Raw genomic sequence first — 17,638 nt, 5'->3', positions numbered from 1 at the left:
CTCAGGGCCCGGATCCTTGAGAATGAAAGCTCACCACTGCCGCTGACCATGGCCCTTGAGGTCCCTTCCTGTTATGAGTCAGAAGTCTGAACTTGAAACAAAGGATTCTTACAAAGTGCTAAGTCGTGGAATTGATAGAGACAATAATTATCGAATTTAGCCTGGTTCAGTATGATTAATCTGATCCTATGAGGAGATGTTATGGGCCAGAACTTGAAACAAGGCACTGAGTGGAATTGAGGAGACAGTGGTTAAATCTAGTTTAGCATGGATTTAATCCTACAACAAATAACGGTTTCCTAGTGATAGAATGATTGGTGTGTACTCAGTGTGGGGCACATAAGGGAGAAGCCTCAGGGCCAGAAGGACAAATGCACTAGAAACTCTCAGAGGCAGAGACACAAGTTCATTCCCTCTTCCACCTTTGTGCTGGCTGGAGGCTGAAGTACAAACCCTTGACATTCAGAGACATTCGGAAGGAGCTGGAGGCAGAAGCTGGCAGAGGCAAAGGAACTGGCGGCAGGAGCTCTCAGAACCAAGGGGTAGGAAGGCCTCTAAAAAACTAGCCGAGCCCCAAGGAAAGGAGACAAGACTTTGAAGGAGACAATAAAGGATCTGGACTTTAACCCCTGGCTGCACTTGAGGTGATTACAATGAACTGAAACGAAGGCTGCCCTAGAGACCCCAAGGAAACTCCAACAGAGAACATTACATTTTAGAGAGAATATTACACCTTTCAACACAAGCGCTGAGCCCCCACCACTGTGCTCTATTGTATCAGTCAGCCAAGAACCCAGAGGCATTGAAGGAAGTAGTAAGAACAGAACTTTCTCCCATACAACCTTGAGCATGCTCAGCACAAATTTTCACACTCAGTGAGAAGCGCGAGGGCCAAAGCACAGGCAGGTGGGGCACCCAGGTGAGCAGAGAGCATTGGGGTGCAGGTACATCATTCCCCCAGTACAGAGCACCCAGCCACGCCTGGCTAAGGCTTTCAGAAAGTCCTGGACTTCATCCCATCCAGCTCCCTCCAAGAATGGGGGCCATGCCCAAGTCCTGGGCACGTTCACAAGCTTTTTATTAGGGAACCCAGGGCAGACAGAGTGCCTTTGACTGCAGGAGCTTGGTGGTGTCCCTGTCTGCTCTGCCCAGAAGCAGTTGCCCTCAGAGGCTTTTTCCTGTCATGATATCTCTTTGTAGTCCCTGCCAGGGTCTGAGCTTTCACTATAAACCATCCCGTTAGGAAGAGCCTCTGGGGGATACTCCCCAATCTCCTTCCTGACTTTTCTCCAAGAAACAGGATTACCTGAGACCTCCATATCAGATCATACTGGGGCCCTCCCCTTTTTTTCAAGTGGGGGGCCACAAACTATCTCAAAATCAAGAGGAATCATAAATATCTTCCTAACTCATGCCTATTCCACTTGGCAACATCCCTCTCCCTCTGACCCAGACCTCCCCTCCACCCCCACCCCCCATCATTCTCTCACTGGGAAACTCCTGCCTAGGAAGTTCTTACCAATGCGGGTGAGCAAAGCCCTCGCAATACAATAAAGTCCTTTACGACAAGTGGAGATGGAGGAAACCCATCTATTTCCAATCGATTTTCGAGATTCCTTGCCTTGGAGGACTCTGGGAAGAAGGCAGAGGAGGTGAGAAAACTTTAGGCTCTCCAGATTTCCTCCACAAAAAGTAAAGACAGAACATGGCAACATCTCAGAGCAGCAGAAACAGTAAAACAAAGGTCTTCCTACAACCTCCAGGGCTACAGCTCCTGGCCAACTCTACAGAATAACCCACAACAAGCTGGGGTCACCGCAGAATCAGCCGTAGAGACTTTCATCCTGCTGACAATGCGGAGATCTGGAAGGACCTTCGGCTGAGAGGGCCTCCAGAACCGCAGTGCTGAGCGGACGCTTGGAGAAGGTGCTGAGGGGAGCAAGAGCAAGGGGCAGGGACCCTGCTGGCTGTGGAGGCCCCGCTTTCATTCCAGGGGCCCAAAGGGCAGCTGTGGAACCAATGGAGGGACAGCAGTGTGGCTGGAGGAATGGAGAAATAAACTAGATCTAAATCATTGAATTAATACTTGTCCATGGCTGGGAAAGCCAATATAATCTGTAAATGACAATTTTACCTATTTACTTAATGTCATCCCGATTGAATTACTAAAACTTTTTTTTTTTACTGAGTTAGAAAAAACAGCAAAGTTCATTTGAAAGAACAAAAGGAAGGAAATGCAAAGAAATCAGAGGGGAAAAGATGTAAAGGAAGTCAGTTCAGTGGTATCAGACCCCAAACTATATTAGAAGACAAGAGGATTCTCAAGGTATAAAAAAGACTAATTTTGATTATTTCAGATTAAAATTCGTTTGTACAAATAAAAGGTACATAGCCAAGAATAGAAGGAATACAGAAAATTGTGGGAAAGACGTTCATAAATAATCTCTCAAAATGTGATTGGGTCAGAATATTACTGTGGAATAGGAAAGGATTAGATGATTTGATTTGCAAAAAGATAAGACGTGGTCCTATGAAGGAAAAGCTATCCCCTTTGGAGAAACAGATGACAGGAGAAAATAAGCAGAGTTCAGTCTTACTGTGTACAGTACTTATGTGTGTAGGAGTGTACGTGTATATGTGTATATGTGTGTGTGTATGTTTATAGATGTATGTGTGTACAAGGAAGCAAAGAAAAGCTCCTGCACAAAGCTTTCCCAGTGCACCCAAGTGTCTGTGCTCTCCCTCTTAGATTTAACTCTTTGAATATATTTTATATTTATTCACTTTAAATTTGTGCTGTAAAAATCAATGTCTCTGTTGCTTTCTAACTTTAATGGTAGGAATTGTTTGACTCTTTGGCCTCGTATCCCTGGCACCAAGCCCAGAGACTGACACTTCATAATGCTTGCTGATTGAATCAGTGAAGGGTCTCCTGCTCCTTATTAAGTTCAGTGTGTTTTATTTTAATTTTCTGTGACAATTAAAAAAACGAAGCCTACATGAAAATCAAGACAAACAAATAAAACGAATGGGTAACCACAGGAGGATGGTGTGTCCGGCCCCACACTGACATTGGCCAGCCACTGGATGGCAGTCCATGGGGAGGACTCCTGGGAAACCATTCACGGGAAAAGAGCTGGGAAGACCTGGGTAGGTTGTGGTCTCTTGCCGGGGAAATCATCCTTACAGTGAAACAACGCGTGATCTCTGAAGGAGGCAGTGAAGACAAAAAGCAAGCACGTGCCAGGTGGGGGGGGAGGGGGACAGCCAGGCTCGGGCTCTGTGGCCAGGTAAGGATGAAGAGACTGACTCACTGCCAGCAGGCAGCAGGGCGCTGAGAAGCTCTCCAAGATCACCTCCAAATCGTGCCAGGGCTTTGATTTTCACAGCAGATAGTAAAGAACTGGACCCCGGAACTCTGAATTCTAAATTTGGAAAAGCAGTCTTCTTCTCTCATTCATTCCTGTGTGACTTTGGCCAAGCACAACGTAGGGGAAATTTTTACAATGTCTGGTATGATGATTTCTTTTTTCTGTATCATTTTCCTTTTGGATATTATTTTTATCGGCCCATTTTTCTCCCAAATATGGCCCTTCTCCAAGCCAGGCCTTGTAACAAGATTTAAAGGCAGCTTCAGAAAAGCACCCCCCACGCCCACAACATCAGAGGCCATGTGCAACCTTCACAGCGATGTCCCCAGCCTGTCCAGAGAAGGGAGGGAGGAGACTAGTCATCTCTTCTCCAGGACTGCCATTCATTTCCTTGGATTTGGGGTTTTTCTGATCCTTCCCATTATAGACAGCATGCTGCTGTCCTGGGTGCAACCAGACTGGCTCCAAACCAAACATGATTGTGGTGCTTTCTGTGGAAACACAGGGCATTGGGTGTGATTGGTTGCTTTTTTTATTTATTGTTGGTACAGAGGACTGGCCTTGGAGTCAAGGGAACCTGAGTTTAAAGGTGGTCTCTGTCACTGACCACCTGTGTGACCCTGGACCGGTCACTTCACTCTGTTTGTCTCAGTTTCCTCCACTATAAAATGAGCTGCAGCAAGAAATGGAAAAGCACTCTAGTATACTGCCAAGAAAAGCCCAACGGGATCATGGAGTGAGTGGGACACGACGAATCAATAAAAATACAAAACCTTTTTATCTAGCTCGGTAATTTCAGTGGTCTCAGAAACTCTTTCAGCTTGTGGTCCTAGAGAGTTGCCTGGGAAGAACAAAGAGCAAACAACAATAATCTGCTTTATTATTCAAAAAGATATTTTAGGACCGTTTTGGAGCATTTGGTAGAGGGAAGTGGAGTTTGACCAGATGACCCTCGAAACCCCTCCAAATACTGAGATTTCGTGCAGCAGAGGAGTTTATTCAATTCTCCTATTCTGTCCTGGAGCAAAGAGGGGAAGTTGGGCCATTTCCCAGAATCTCAGAGCCAGGAATATGTCTGACAGAGGACGGTTCCCAGATCTTCCTAACTCCAAGATGAGTTCACTGCCTACTATATCACACCCCCTCTTAATGGGTTAGATATTCGTTGCCATGGCAGAAGTGTAGAAAGATTCCCAACAACGGATCCCTTTGGAATTAAAATCCATCCTGGCCAGACTCCACGGGCCAATCCTTGGGGCTTACCTCATGAAAACAAGGAGACCTAGGTCACTGGACATTGGGAAAATCAATTCTCTTGGCCCCAAACCCATTTTTTGGCCCTCAATAATGTCTGACCCACTCGACTGCTTAGCAAAGAATCCAATTCTTCAGAACATCTGTGGACGACGCTCCCTATTTCAATGATGATTTCGTCCATAAAGAGTTGCTCAATGAACTATCCTAGGGGATACTAAGACATTTCAAGGATGCAAGTCAGTGAGTTCATTCAGTTCTATTTCTGACCCAGCTCTCTGTTGTTTAGGAACAGGCTCTCTGCTGTTCCCAGATTCCTCGCTGGTCATTGGGAGAACTGGCAGACATTAATTCCACCTTATGTTCATTTTTAAGGATGTTCTCTCATTAAGGAATGCCTTTAGTCAACTGACTTCTGAAGGATGTAGAGGCCAGAACTTTGGAGACATATACTTGAAGGTGGTAACTCAGTGAGGAGATAACGGTTCTCTAGTTCACACATACTCAGTCTGCCGCAATGATGTAATGGAGTATATAGAGACCTAATATTCTTCTCTGAAATGTGATGTTCTCTGGGAGCAGGTTTCTTGGGGGCCTTCTGGGAGCAGCCTTCCTTTCAGTTCAGTGTAATCACCCCAAATGCAGCCAGGGGTTAAAGTCCAAATCCTTTATTGTCTCCTTCAAAGTTTTTTCTCCTTCCCTTGGGGCTCAGCTAGTTTTTCTGGAGGCCTTCTGGATCTTGGTCTCTGTGGGGAAGCGGAGGAGGAGAGCCCGCCACCACTTCTCTGGTCTTCTCTCATTCTCCCCGACTGAATCCTGGCTGAGGCTCCTAGCTTATACATGCTCTCTTAAAGGTGAGAATCTTGTGGGCCTGTAGTAAGCACTAAGGAGCTCTGGAGAACTGTTAAGCATCCTGCTGAACAACCATTGTCTCTATCAGTTCCACTGACTTAGCCCCTTGTTCCAAGTTCTGGCCCATAACAAGGGCCAACAAGGACTGGAGGAGGGACACTCCGTCTCCCACTATCCTGGTGGCTCTCCTGCCTGCTGCATTCCTCCACTGAGCCCAGGGCCATTGCAGAGTCCTCCAGAAAGCTAGTCCCAACGTCATGGAAGACAATGGAACTGACCTTGGTGTCTGTGGGGTGTTATGGGCCAGAACTTGAAACAAAGGATTCTCACAAGTTGCTAAGTCAGTGGAATTGATAGAGACAATAGTTCGCGGTTCAGTAGGATTTGATTTAATCCTACAAGGAGAACTTGAAACAAGGTACTGAGTGGAATTGAGAGACGATGGTTAAATCTAGTTTAGCATTGATTTGAGCCTACAACAAATAATGGTTTCTAGTGATATAATGATTGGTGTATGCTCAGTGTGGAGCTTATAAGCAGGGATTGAGAGCCATAGAGGAGAAGCTCTTGGAGCCAGAGAAGACAGGCAGGAGCTCAAGCTCTCGGAACCAAGGACAGACATTCGCTTGATCTTCAGTCAGGCCACTGGTGGTGATCTCTCCTTCTACACTTCTCCACTGAGACCGAGGCCGGTCTGAAAGGCTCTCCAGAAAGCTGCTCGGCCCCAGGAAGGAGATAATAAAGAATCTGGACTATAAGAAAGCTGACCGGGCCCCAGGAAAGGACACAATAAAGGACTTGGACTTTAACCCCTGCCTGTTCTTGTGGTGATTACTGAATTGAAATGAAGGCTGCCCCAGAGACCCCAAGGAAACCAAGCCAGAGAATAATATAGTGGGTTCTGATCATGCGCTACGAGCTCCACACAGTCTCAGTTGCCTTCCTGGCCATTGGAACCCCTTGTTCTCATCCACCCATTTCACCAGGGGAAGTCTCCGTGTGCTTGGGGAAGACACTCCCCCAGCTCATGGGTGGGTCTGAGATTCTCACTTACCCTTAACCTGGCCCCGCCTACATGGCTTATTGGGCTGTGGCTACTGCACATGCTACTGCTCCTTGGAGTCACCTGAGAGTCGGGTGGATCTACCCAAAGGTAGAAAGCAGCCCTAAAAATGGCTCAGCAGCCTTCACCCAGAGGTCCTGGTCTTCCCTGAACACCTACAGCCCTAAGTAAAATGATAGGCAAAGAAAGAAAGGTTGGAGTTTAAGAGTTTGCCCCCTACAAAGATTTGTCGATTGTAATGGCCGTGCATTTCATAATAATGTTTTAAATGAACATGTTCTAATAAATTAGGCAGTTGTGCTCCTTAGCTTAGCAAAAACAATATATTTACCAGTTTTCAAACCCAATCCCCAATTATTGTTATTCTTTTACATAATCTAAAATGTTAAAAACTAATTTAGCAATTTGGCAGATGGTACATTCAACAGTCAACTCGATTAAAATGTCAGATGTTGCCTCCCTTCATTCCTTTTCTTGTCTTTCTAGTGGCTAACACCCAGAAAGCACAAAATAAATCCTACGGCTTAACCGAGTCATTGGTTGCTCCAACCTCCCAAGCACACATTAAGAGCCCCTAGAACGAGGCTTGCTTCCAAGGACCCCCCAACAGAAGCAAGTCCTTTTCCGCCCTCCAGGAGCTGACCTGCTAATTCAGAATTGCTGCCATCACACACACCTGTCCCTTCTCTACAGCTTGAGTCCCACGTGGATACCAGCCACCCATTCTTCTCAGCTGAACTTCAACTTTAATGACTTAGTGAAACATGGAGGTGATGCCCACAGCCAAAGAAGCGACCCTCTGAGGGACCCAATGAATGGAATTTAAATAGAAGCTCGATGATGTCCATGGACAGGCAGAGTTAGACTCAGAGAGGCTGGTCCCCGGGTTTTCTCCGGGGCCCCAACTGCTAATGGAGATCGACTGGTCAATCGCCAACAAGCATTTATTATGCCCCCATTGTGCACCGAACATTTACATGAGTTTTTGCTACAAAGACAAAAAATGAAAGCTTTTGCATTCTCCTGAGGAAGTACACACGTGCATATAACTAGAAACTGTATACAAAATCTAATTTGCAGAGGACACGCAATCTCCATGGACGAAGGAGGTACCCACGCTGTCCAAATCAAAGCCCCCAGTTGCATGCCCTTGGAAGTGCAGAGCTGGGAACACAGACTGCTCCTTCTCCTCCTTATATTAGAGTTATTAAGTAAATAACCACAGGCAAACGGAGAAGACAAAAACAGTGGCAGATGTTAAATTCTGCAAAGTTGGATGAGCTACAATACACCAACGTGACTCTTGACCGAACAACACATTCTCTTCCGAGCTGGAAATGTTCTGTTTTACTCATCCTGGGCTGATTAATTTCTAAATCACTAATGGGCTGTGCATGAGACATGTGCTGGGGGTGGAGAGGAGGGAGAATGTAAATACACAAAAGGTCATCGGGAACCTCTTATGTACAAAGAAATCAGACATTTCTGGCCCCCTACCTTCTAAAACAATTATTTGTAGCACCGTTGGGATACAAATCACAATGCGGTTCATTAGAGTGTATTATGTATACCCCATGAGAACAAATTAGAAGAATACATTAATTTCACTTTTATATGTTCTCTAGAAATGGTAAAGATTCAGAAGCATTTGTTGTAAAACTGCCCAGAACCACAGGATTATGCAATGGAAGGAGCAATTGAGTTGTTGGTAAAGGATCTGCTTTCTCTCCTGGTTTGATTTATTATCTGCACAAGCTCAGGCAGGTGATTTCCTCTCTGTACCTCCGTTTCATCATCGATAAAAAGGGGAAGAGGGCAGATTAAATTCCTGCTAATGCGACTTGCAAGTTTAGAGCCTTTCTGCAACGTCCCAATGGATCTGCAATGGCCACAGGTGCAGATAGCAGCCCATCTGAGGCAACTTTTTCCATGCAGAGTGAGGATGTTCTGGCTCCCTCTCCCAGGATCAGGCTGTTACCTGTCCCAAGGGGCTCTAGGACACCCCAAGTAGTTCATGAGGGCCCAAATTTACAGTATAAGTACTACCAGCTATGTCCTTCCCATCACTGGGAACTAGAATTCCAGGTCCGCTTATCGAGGATTGGACTTTATAAGGAATATTAACTCCAAAACCAACATACAAACATTTCTCCTCCTGCCCTCCCCTCTGGGGGACAGGGCTCTGGGGACAGAAGGCTCAATTTAGCTCACTCCCAGTATATTTAGCAGCACTCTGACCAAGTTCCCGTCCAAAAACATAAATGAGATTGGATAAATTCTTGCCCAGTTAACGCTGGGCTCGAGGTTCAAGGGTCGCTCCTTTCCTATTCTGGGGCGCTGCTCTAGTCCCGGCTAAAAAACCATACTCTGAAATACCGGGATGCTAAGGTGCCTTTTTCAAGCTCATGGAGAGGCAGTGTCCACTTCATGGGCCTTTCTTTAATTGAGAAAGAAAGGGACATTTAATATTTATTTCTGAAACTCAGAATCACTAGTGCTTCAAATGGCTCCACCAAAGGGGAAGCCATTATGAAACTCTCCCGTGTACTTAGCATGAGGGCTACCAAGACAAAGCATTAACCTGTCCCGCCCTCGGGGGTGCTTATAGCCCACTGGATGAGACACCCGGCCAAGCCCAGGGCACCTTTCCAAAACAGGGACAGCGGAGTGGGGACCACAGATGGGTGAAGAGGTCGGAAAAGGCAGCATGTGGAAGATGTCATGGCAGCAGGATCGGAGGAGCGCATGTTCTCGGAGGCTGAGGGGATGGTGAAGGCCCGAGCAGAGGCAGAAGCAGCAGAAAGGGGTAGACGAGAATTGGAGAATTGTGTGTGAGGAGAGGAAAGGAGCCGTGTTGGTCCGGAGCGTGGACAGATGGAGGTGGGCTGGGGCCAGGTAGAACAGGAGGGAGAAGCTTCTGCTCACTCCTAGAGGCGCTGGAAAGCTCTGGAGCCGATGGAGCAGGAGTGTGATAAGGGAGGAGGGGAGAGTCTCACTCAAGGGAGCAAGCCCGGGACATGAAAGTCATCAAGGAGACTGAGAAGAGGGAGGGATGCTGGAGTCACCGAACCCAGAATCTTGGAAAGGGAATGAGTGTCTTCAGGGGATACCTGGGGCAAGGGGGAGAGATGGGGTGCTTGTCAGGGATTCTGCTTCAGGAGTCCACCAGGAAGCTATAGATGCAGCAGTCCAAGGCTCAGGGAAGGGCCAAGGCTAGACATAGAGATCTGGGAGTCAGCTGCACACAGGGGAAGCAGGAGCAGCAGGGGCAGGGGTGTCCAAATCACCTGGAGCCCGTGTTCCAAGTTCCAGTCCACTTCAGGTAGCTCAAGGAAGGTCCGAGCTGGCCAGATCACTGGGGGAATGAAGCACTAGTGCAGATGGGAGGGAGGAAGGAAGGAAGGAAGGAAGGAAGGAAGGAAGGAAGGAAGGAAGGAAGGAAGGAAGGAAAAGAGAGAGATGGATGGAATGAAGTGGGGTGGATAGATATGTAGTATGGGAGAGAGAGATAAAAGATGGAAGAAAGGAAAAAAAGACAGATGGAAGGATGGATGAATGGAAGGATGAATAGTTAGACAGACAGATGGATGGATGCATAGTTGACATAGTTGATAGACAAGCATTTTACTATGTGCCAGATACTGAATGCCTTTTAATATATATACAATCAAGAAAAACAGTGCCTGCTTTTGGAGAATTTATGCTCTAAGGAAGACAATACATAAGTGAGAACTGGAAGAGGAGGTTCAAGAGCTGAAGCACGCCATGGAGGAGCAAAGGAAGGGCCACCAGGCAGGACCCCTACAAAATAAGACAAAGCTGATCCATCAAAGCCAAATTACCCAGGGATGGAGTCCAAGAAAAGTGGGAGAGGGAGTGGTCTGGTTAAAGGTGATGTGTATGGAGCAGCCAGGAAGTGTAGACAGTTGCCTGGTGCCTTTATGCCATACGTTAAGGGTGTTAACCAGTCAACAGCTTGAGCAAAACCAGTCATCCATCTGATTAGTGGCCTGCTACAACAGTGCTGGAAACTCCCACAATTCTTCAGCCCGAGGCCCCCACACTCTGTGCTGGGCAAACCATTACTTTAATGAACAAATTGCCTTAGAGGTTTTACAAGACCAAAATTAGTTTTTTCTGTCATAACTTGATGCTATTGTTTCTGGACATATTTGATCTTCCTGCTTCACTTAGACAGAATTCCCAGGAAAACCAGTAATTGGCAGCTCGATGCCATCTTGGGCTGTTTGTTTCCAGCAGTGGTTACCTCCTTCTTGGTCAGAAGAAGGGGCAAGAAGCCCTGGAACTGCTTAAAAATTCCTAAAAGCACAACAGTGCCATGGAGATGTCTGCATGCTAGAATGTTCAAAATGAGCTTAGAAAGCTTTTATCTTTTAAATTCACAAGTAAAATAAGAGTTGAGAAAGAGATTAAAGGAATTAGAGTAGGTAATGAGGAAGCCAAATTATCACTCTTTGCTGATGACATGATGGTATACTTAGAGAACCCCAGAGATTCTACTAACAAGCTATTAGAAATAATCCACACCTTTAACAAAGTTGCAGGATACAAAATAAACCCACATAAGCCATCAGCATTCTTATATATCACTAACAAAATCCAACAATTAGAGTTACAAAGAGAAATTTCATTTAAACTAACTACTGATAGTATAAAATATTTAGGAATCTGCCTGCCAAAGGAAAGTCAAGAACTATACGAGCAAAACTACAAAATACTTTCCACACAAATAAAGCAGATCTGACCAATTGGAAAATTATTAAATGCTCTTGGATAGGGCAAGCAAATATAATAAAGATGACAATACTACTTAAACTAATCTATTTAGCACTATACCAATCAGACTCCCCCAAAACTATTTTAATGACTAGAAAAAATAACAAAGTTCATATTAAAAAAAAAAAACAGGTCAAGAATTTCAAGGAAATTAATGAAAACAAAAATCAAATGAAGGTGGCCTAGCTGTACCAGATCTAAAATTATAAAGCAGCGGTTACCAAAACCATTTGGTATTGACTAAGAAATAGACTAGTTGATCAGTGGAATAGGTTAGGTTCAAAGGACAAAACAGTCAATAATTTTAACAACCTAGTGTTTGACAAACCCAAAGACCCAGCTTTTGGGATAAGAACTCACTGTTTGACAAAAATTGCTGGGAAAGTTGGAAATTAGTATGGCAGAAACTAGGCATCAACCCACACTTAACACCGTACACCAAGATAAAGTCAAAATGGGTTCATGACCTAGGCATAAAGAATGAGATTATAAATAAATTAGAAAAACAGGATAGTTTCCCTCTCAGAGCTGTGAAAGAGGAAAGAATTTATGCCCGAAGAACTAGAGATCATTATTGATCACAAAATAGAAATTTTTGATTATATCAAATTGAAAAGTTTTTGTACAAACAAAACTAATGCAGACAAGATTATAAGGGAAGCAATAAACTGGGAAAACATTTTTACAGTCAAAAGTTCTGATAAAGGCCTCATTTCCAAAATATATAGAGAATTGACTCTGGTTTATAAGAAATCAAGCCATTCTCCAATTGATAAATTGTCAAAGGATATGAACAGACAGTTCTCAGACAAAGAAATTGAAACTATTTCTAGCCATATGAAAAGATGCTCCAAGTCATTATTAATCAGAGAAATTCAAATTAAGACAACTCTGAAATACTACTACATACCTGTCAGATTGGCTAGAACAGGGGTCCTCAAACTACTACTTTGTTTGTTAAGCTACTACTATTTGTTTGTTAAGCTACAAACACCAAATAAAATGGTTATTTCCATTTGCACGATAGAATAGAAAAGAGGAGCTGTATATGAAACTATAGATCTCTATTCTGTGTAGCTTTTCTCAAAAAAAAAAAGATATGAGTCCAACATGTAGTTTTAAGGCCAACCTTATACTTGATGCTTCTTCCTGGTCTTTCTTGCATTCTATTATCTGAATTTTTTTTTAATGTGTCAATGACACACTTTTCCTTCTTTTCTTTTTCTATCCTATCCTCACCTTCTCAGCCCTTTTGGAAAAGAGAAACATTGGGATATATTTGGTTCTAATTTAGAAGAAGATAGATACAACAGTGAAACAATCTTTCCCCTTAATGAGTAACATTCTCTGAAAGAAGGCAACATGGACTTACTGTGAACAAAATCCAAAGATAAATGCCAGGTAATGAAGGGACCTAGTGGTTTTTGAGGAACAGAAACCTTATGAGAAAGGTCACGACAGATCTCAATGTGGGCAGTCACTGGGTGTTGGAATCTTTACAAAGTGTTAAGCCATTAGAGTTGATAGAGACAATAATTATCTAATTTGGCATGGTTCAATATGATTGATTTGATCTTAGAAAGAGATATTTTGGGCCAGAACTTGAAACAAGATACTAAGTACAACTAATAGAAACGATGCTTGTGTTCACACCTTTAGAGACCTCATAAGTATCTAAGTACTCAATGGAGTTCTCACGTTTGGGAGAGTTCAAGGTTTAGAAAGAGATATCCGAATTCACACCTCCCTTAGGGCCAGAGAGCACTCTGGGAGATAACCCAGAATCCCTCTCTCTCCAGAAGGAGGAGTTAACCTTTGGGAGATCATATATATACAGGAAGCTCTTAGAGCTGAAAAGAGTTTTTCTTGGGAACATTGACTGGGATCGGAGAGGAGCACTCTGGGAGGAAGCCCACAAATCCTATCTTCCAGGCAAGAGATTCATTGCATCTTCCAACTTGCTGCTGGCTGGAGGCTGAAGAAAGCAGAGGCGGAAGCCAAGGACAAAGCTGCAACCGGGGTCTTCCGAACCGAGCCAAGAGGAAGAGAAAGGGGGCACCCCTGGTTGGTAAAGACATATTCTTCAGGCCATTGAAACACTACAAAGAGCTGCCCATTCATAAGCTAGCTGGTTAGCAAAGTGCCTACTATGTGCTGCTCAGTGGGACATGCTAGGGACAAGAAGGAAGGCCAAAAGGGAGTTTCCACCCTTCCCATCCTTATACTAAATGGCTGATGCAGGAACACAGAGCACACAAACACAGAGCGGGCACACACAGCACAGCACAAAATGGTAACAGAAACTAAGAGTGGTTTGTTTCTTTTTCACCAGTTTCCAGAATTCGTGACTTAGTGACTGTGCCATTCCTTTCACTAATGCAAATGGTCCCTAATTGCCCAGAGTCCTGATACGGAGCCTAAAGGCAAATAGAGCTTAGAATGCATAAGAGAGGCTCAGAGTCAGCTGCAAGGAGGAAATTCAGCTTTCCTTGCCCTGGTCAGACTGAATTTAGCTCTGGGAACTCCCTTTGAGGAAGAGCACGGAGAAGCAGGAGAGCCTGCAATGTGTGGGCAGTTAAAGGCTGCCAAGCCCTAAGCTCCCATTCGTGCATAAACTGAAGAAGGAGGAGATTTTTGTCTGGGGAAGAGAAGACTTAGTGGCCGTTTCCACTTACCCTCCCCAACTAAGCTCTAGGAAGACCAGAGCCCTATGTTCACCGCACTACCTATGCTGGAGTACATTCAAGTGGAAGACTTCCTGAGTCAAGTGGAAGAGTTCCTGAGCCAAGAGGGCTATTTTTTGTGAAACAGACCAGAGATGGGACTGTGATTTTATTGCCAGAGGAAGTGGTTAAATGAGGTAAGCTGACATTTTCTCTGAGCTGCCTGGGTCACCGGGCTAAGTGAGTTGTCCCAGGATATCCAAGGAGGCCAGAGGAGACAACAGATTCAGGCCTTCAGATGCCCAAGCTCAGCCAGCTCTCCATTCACAGACATATTTTTAAATCCGTTTCTATTAATATCTTTTATTTTTTGTATTCCCAGAATTTCTACCTGCCTCCAAAATGTCACCTCATGGAACAAATCATATTTTTAAAAGATAAAAGATGAAGAGAACAAATGAGCAAAACCGATCATCACATCAAAAAGGCCTGAAAATAGAGGCTCTGTCCCAGTCCCATGGACTTGCTACTCCTGCAAAGGAGTATGGGAGGGGTGACTTCTTCCCCTAGCGCTGACTTCGGAGTCAGCCTTGTTCTTTGTAACCCGGCAACATTCACCCTGTAGCGTTTTGTGGTTTTGCTTTGCATTTCCATTGTGAGAATCATGTTTTCTTGGCTTAGTTTAATTCACCCCAAAGAGATCACGTTCACCTTTGATTTCCTGCATTCATCATTATTAACAGATTGTTCATAATCCTTGGCATTCATGGACCACAAAAACTTGTTTAGCCTTTCACCAATCGATGGGTGTTGATTTCGTTTCCAATTCTTTACTACCACAAAAATCTTCTGGTGTTTGGGGGCTGTCTTGGAATCTCAGGCTCAGTGTGGGTATATTAAGCATTCATTTCATAATTCTAAATTGCTTTCTTAAATGGTTCTTCATTCCCAACTCCACCAACAATGCACTTGTGTGCCTCTTCCCATAACCCTCCAACATCAACTATTGCCATCTTTGCTAATATTCTGGGCATGAGACTTCAGAGTAGTTTTCTTTGCATTTCTCTTCTTAGTAGTAACTTGGAGCATTCTTTCATGTGATTATGAATACCTGGAAATTCTTGTAGTACTTACAAATTAATGCTCTCTCTCGATCTCTCTAGATAGGTTTGTTACTTAATGGTGTGCATATATTTCACTGAGGTAAGCTCACTGAGGACATTGTCTTTGGGTCCCCAGTGCCTAGGAATGTTCATTGCACATAGTGGGTGCTTAAAAAATGTTGAACTGAACTAGAAAGATGAAAAGAGCTATGTTTAGGCTGTGAGGAAAGAACTTCCTGTCAATGAGAATGATCCACAAATGGAACGAGCCACTTTGCAAAGGATGGCAGATGTCAAACTGTGTCGGCCACGATGACCACTTGTAGGATATGTTGTAGAGGACCAAATGAGATGAGTCTTAGCCCAGTACCTGATACACAATAGGTGCTTACTAAATGTGTGTTCCCTTCTCTTTTCTACCGATGGGTTGGACTAGAGAAAGGCAGCCAAGTATGGAGAGAAGCAGAGTGGGCAGCGTGGAAGAACTACATTTTTTTTGTTCACATCATTATTTCTTTTCTTTTTTTTTTTAATAACTTTTTCTTGACAGAACCCATGCCAGGGTAATTTTTTACAACATTAAACCTTGCACTCACTTCTGTTCCGATTTTTCCCCTCCCTCCCTTCACCCCCTCCCCCAGATGGCAGGCAGTCCTATACATGTTAAATAGGTCACAGTATATCCTAGATACAATATCTGTGTGCAGAACAGAACAGTTCTCTTGTTTTTCAGGGAGAACTGGATTCAGAAGGTAGAAATAACACGGGAGGAAAAACAAAAATGCAAACAGTTTACATTCATTTCCTAGTGTTCTTTCTTTGGGTGTAGCTGCTTCTGTCCATCCTTGATCAATTGAAACTGAGTTAGATCTTCTCTTTATCAAAGAAATCCACTTCCATCAGAATCCATCCTCATACAGTGTCATTGTTGAAGGGTATAATGATCTCCTGGTTCTGCTCATTTCACTTAGCATCAGTTCATGTAAGTCTCTCCAAGCCTCTCTGTATTCATCCTGCTGGTCATTTCTTACAATTATATTCCATAACGTTCACATACCACCATTTACCTAACCATTCTCCAATTGAAGGGCATCCATTCAGTTTCCAGTTTTGAGCCACTACAAACAGGGCCGCCACAAACATTTTGGCACAGACAGGTCCCTTGCCCTTTTTTAGTATCTCTTTGGGGTATACGCCCAGTAGTAACACTGCTGGGTCAAAGGGTATGCACAATTTGATAACTTTTGGGGCATAATTCCAGATTGCTCTCCAGAATGGTTGGATTCGTTCACAGCTCCACCAACAATGTATCAGTGTCCCAGTTTTCCCACATCCCCTCCAACACTCATCATTATTTTTTCCTGTCATCTTAGCCAGTCTGACAGGGGTGTAGTGGTATCTCAGAGCTGTCTTAATTTACATTTCTCTGATCAATAGTGATTTGGAACACTTTCATATGAGTGGAAATAGTTTCAATTTCATCCTCTGAAAATTTCATATCCTTTGACATTTCTCAATTGGAGAATGGCTTGATTTCTTATAAATTAGAGTCAATTCTCTACATATTTTGGAAATGAGGCCTTTCTCAGAACCTTTAACTGTGAAGCTATTTTCCCAGTTTGTTGCTTCCCTTCTAATCTTATCTGCATTAGTTTTGTTTGTACAAAGGCTTTTTAATTTGATGCAATCAAAATTTTTTATTTTGTGATCAATAATGGGGAAGAACTACATTAACCCGAGACCTGCCTGAGATTTCCTGGTGCTGTGGTCATGAGCAAATCATCAGGCCTAGTTTCTTCATCTGTAAAATGGGGGGAATTAAACCGGATGAAGTCTACATTTCCTTCAGTGCCCTGACTCTGATCCATGGTACTGAGGAGGCCCGCTCCAGTTTTGGTGCAGTGGCCAAATGTCTGCGATGAGCCTCTTCAAGCTCGGCTCAGTTGGTTCTGAGAAAACAACGTATTTTACACGGTGTGTACTTGAAGCCTTCCAGCTTGGGAGGACACACCGATCTAGCCTCTGAAAGCCCGCCTCACAAAGGCACTGACATGAAGGATTCATGATGGGGATGCTTGTTAGAGGAAAATAGTCGGTGAGGTGCTGGTAAATGTTTAACAAGCTCCCCACCCCCCCCCCAAAAAAAAGCAAGCACGGCACCTTTTTAGGAGTGTTACTAGTAAATGCCACAGTTGGAAGCCTCTCAAAGGCCAAGAGTTCACATCCCCTCCTTTTAGAGATGAGAAAACAGGGTCCTGAGTGTTAGTGACTTACCAAGGCCACACATACAATTAGCATCCCAGGTTGCACTTGAACTCAGGGTATGGCTCCAGAGCCAGGGGTCTCTCGTCTAGGCCACCTAACCACCATCATCCCCTGCCCCTCTGTCCAGTTGAAGGTAAGCTTCTTGAGAGCAGAAGAGGTTTCCTTGTTTCTTTGCATCCCTTTGTGCCTAGGACGGTGCCTGGTCAGAAAGCAGGTCAGACGGCTTGGAAATGCTTACAGACCAGGAAACACTGCTGTCCCCCATGGCTG

The 17,638-nt window shown here is 44.3% G+C and overlaps 2 protein-coding genes across 2 annotated transcripts in view; one reads left to right on the top strand and one right to left on the bottom strand.

Annotated features, from left to right (window-relative positions):
* Nucleotides 1–17,638, top strand: part of AK5 (adenylate kinase 5) — a 179,300-nt gene that overhangs the window by 2,268 nt on the left and 159,394 nt on the right. The gene's annotated exons all lie outside the window — the stretch shown is intronic.
* Nucleotides 1–17,638, bottom strand: part of PIGK (phosphatidylinositol glycan anchor biosynthesis class K) — a 62,948-nt gene that overhangs the window by 45,203 nt on the left and 107 nt on the right. The window contains exons 1-3 of the mRNA XM_031967352.1: nt 17,607–17,638; nt 1,874–2,008; nt 1,520–1,632 (exon numbers count right to left, since the gene is read on the bottom strand). The exon at nt 17,607–17,638 is cut by the window's right edge and continues 107 nt beyond it. Of these exons, the coding sequence (XP_031823212.1) occupies nt 1,520–1,632; nt 1,874–2,008; nt 17,607–17,638 (280 nt within the window). The remainder of the gene's footprint in view (nt 1–1,519; nt 1,633–1,873; nt 2,009–17,606) is intronic.

The sequence above is a fragment of the Sarcophilus harrisii genome, chromosome 4, assembly GCF_902635505.1.
Source record: "Sarcophilus harrisii chromosome 4, mSarHar1.11, whole genome shotgun sequence".
In the NCBI taxonomy this organism is placed as follows: Eukaryota; Metazoa; Chordata; class Mammalia; order Dasyuromorphia; family Dasyuridae; genus Sarcophilus; species Sarcophilus harrisii.
This window is presented reverse-complemented; position numbering and strand designations above follow the sequence as displayed.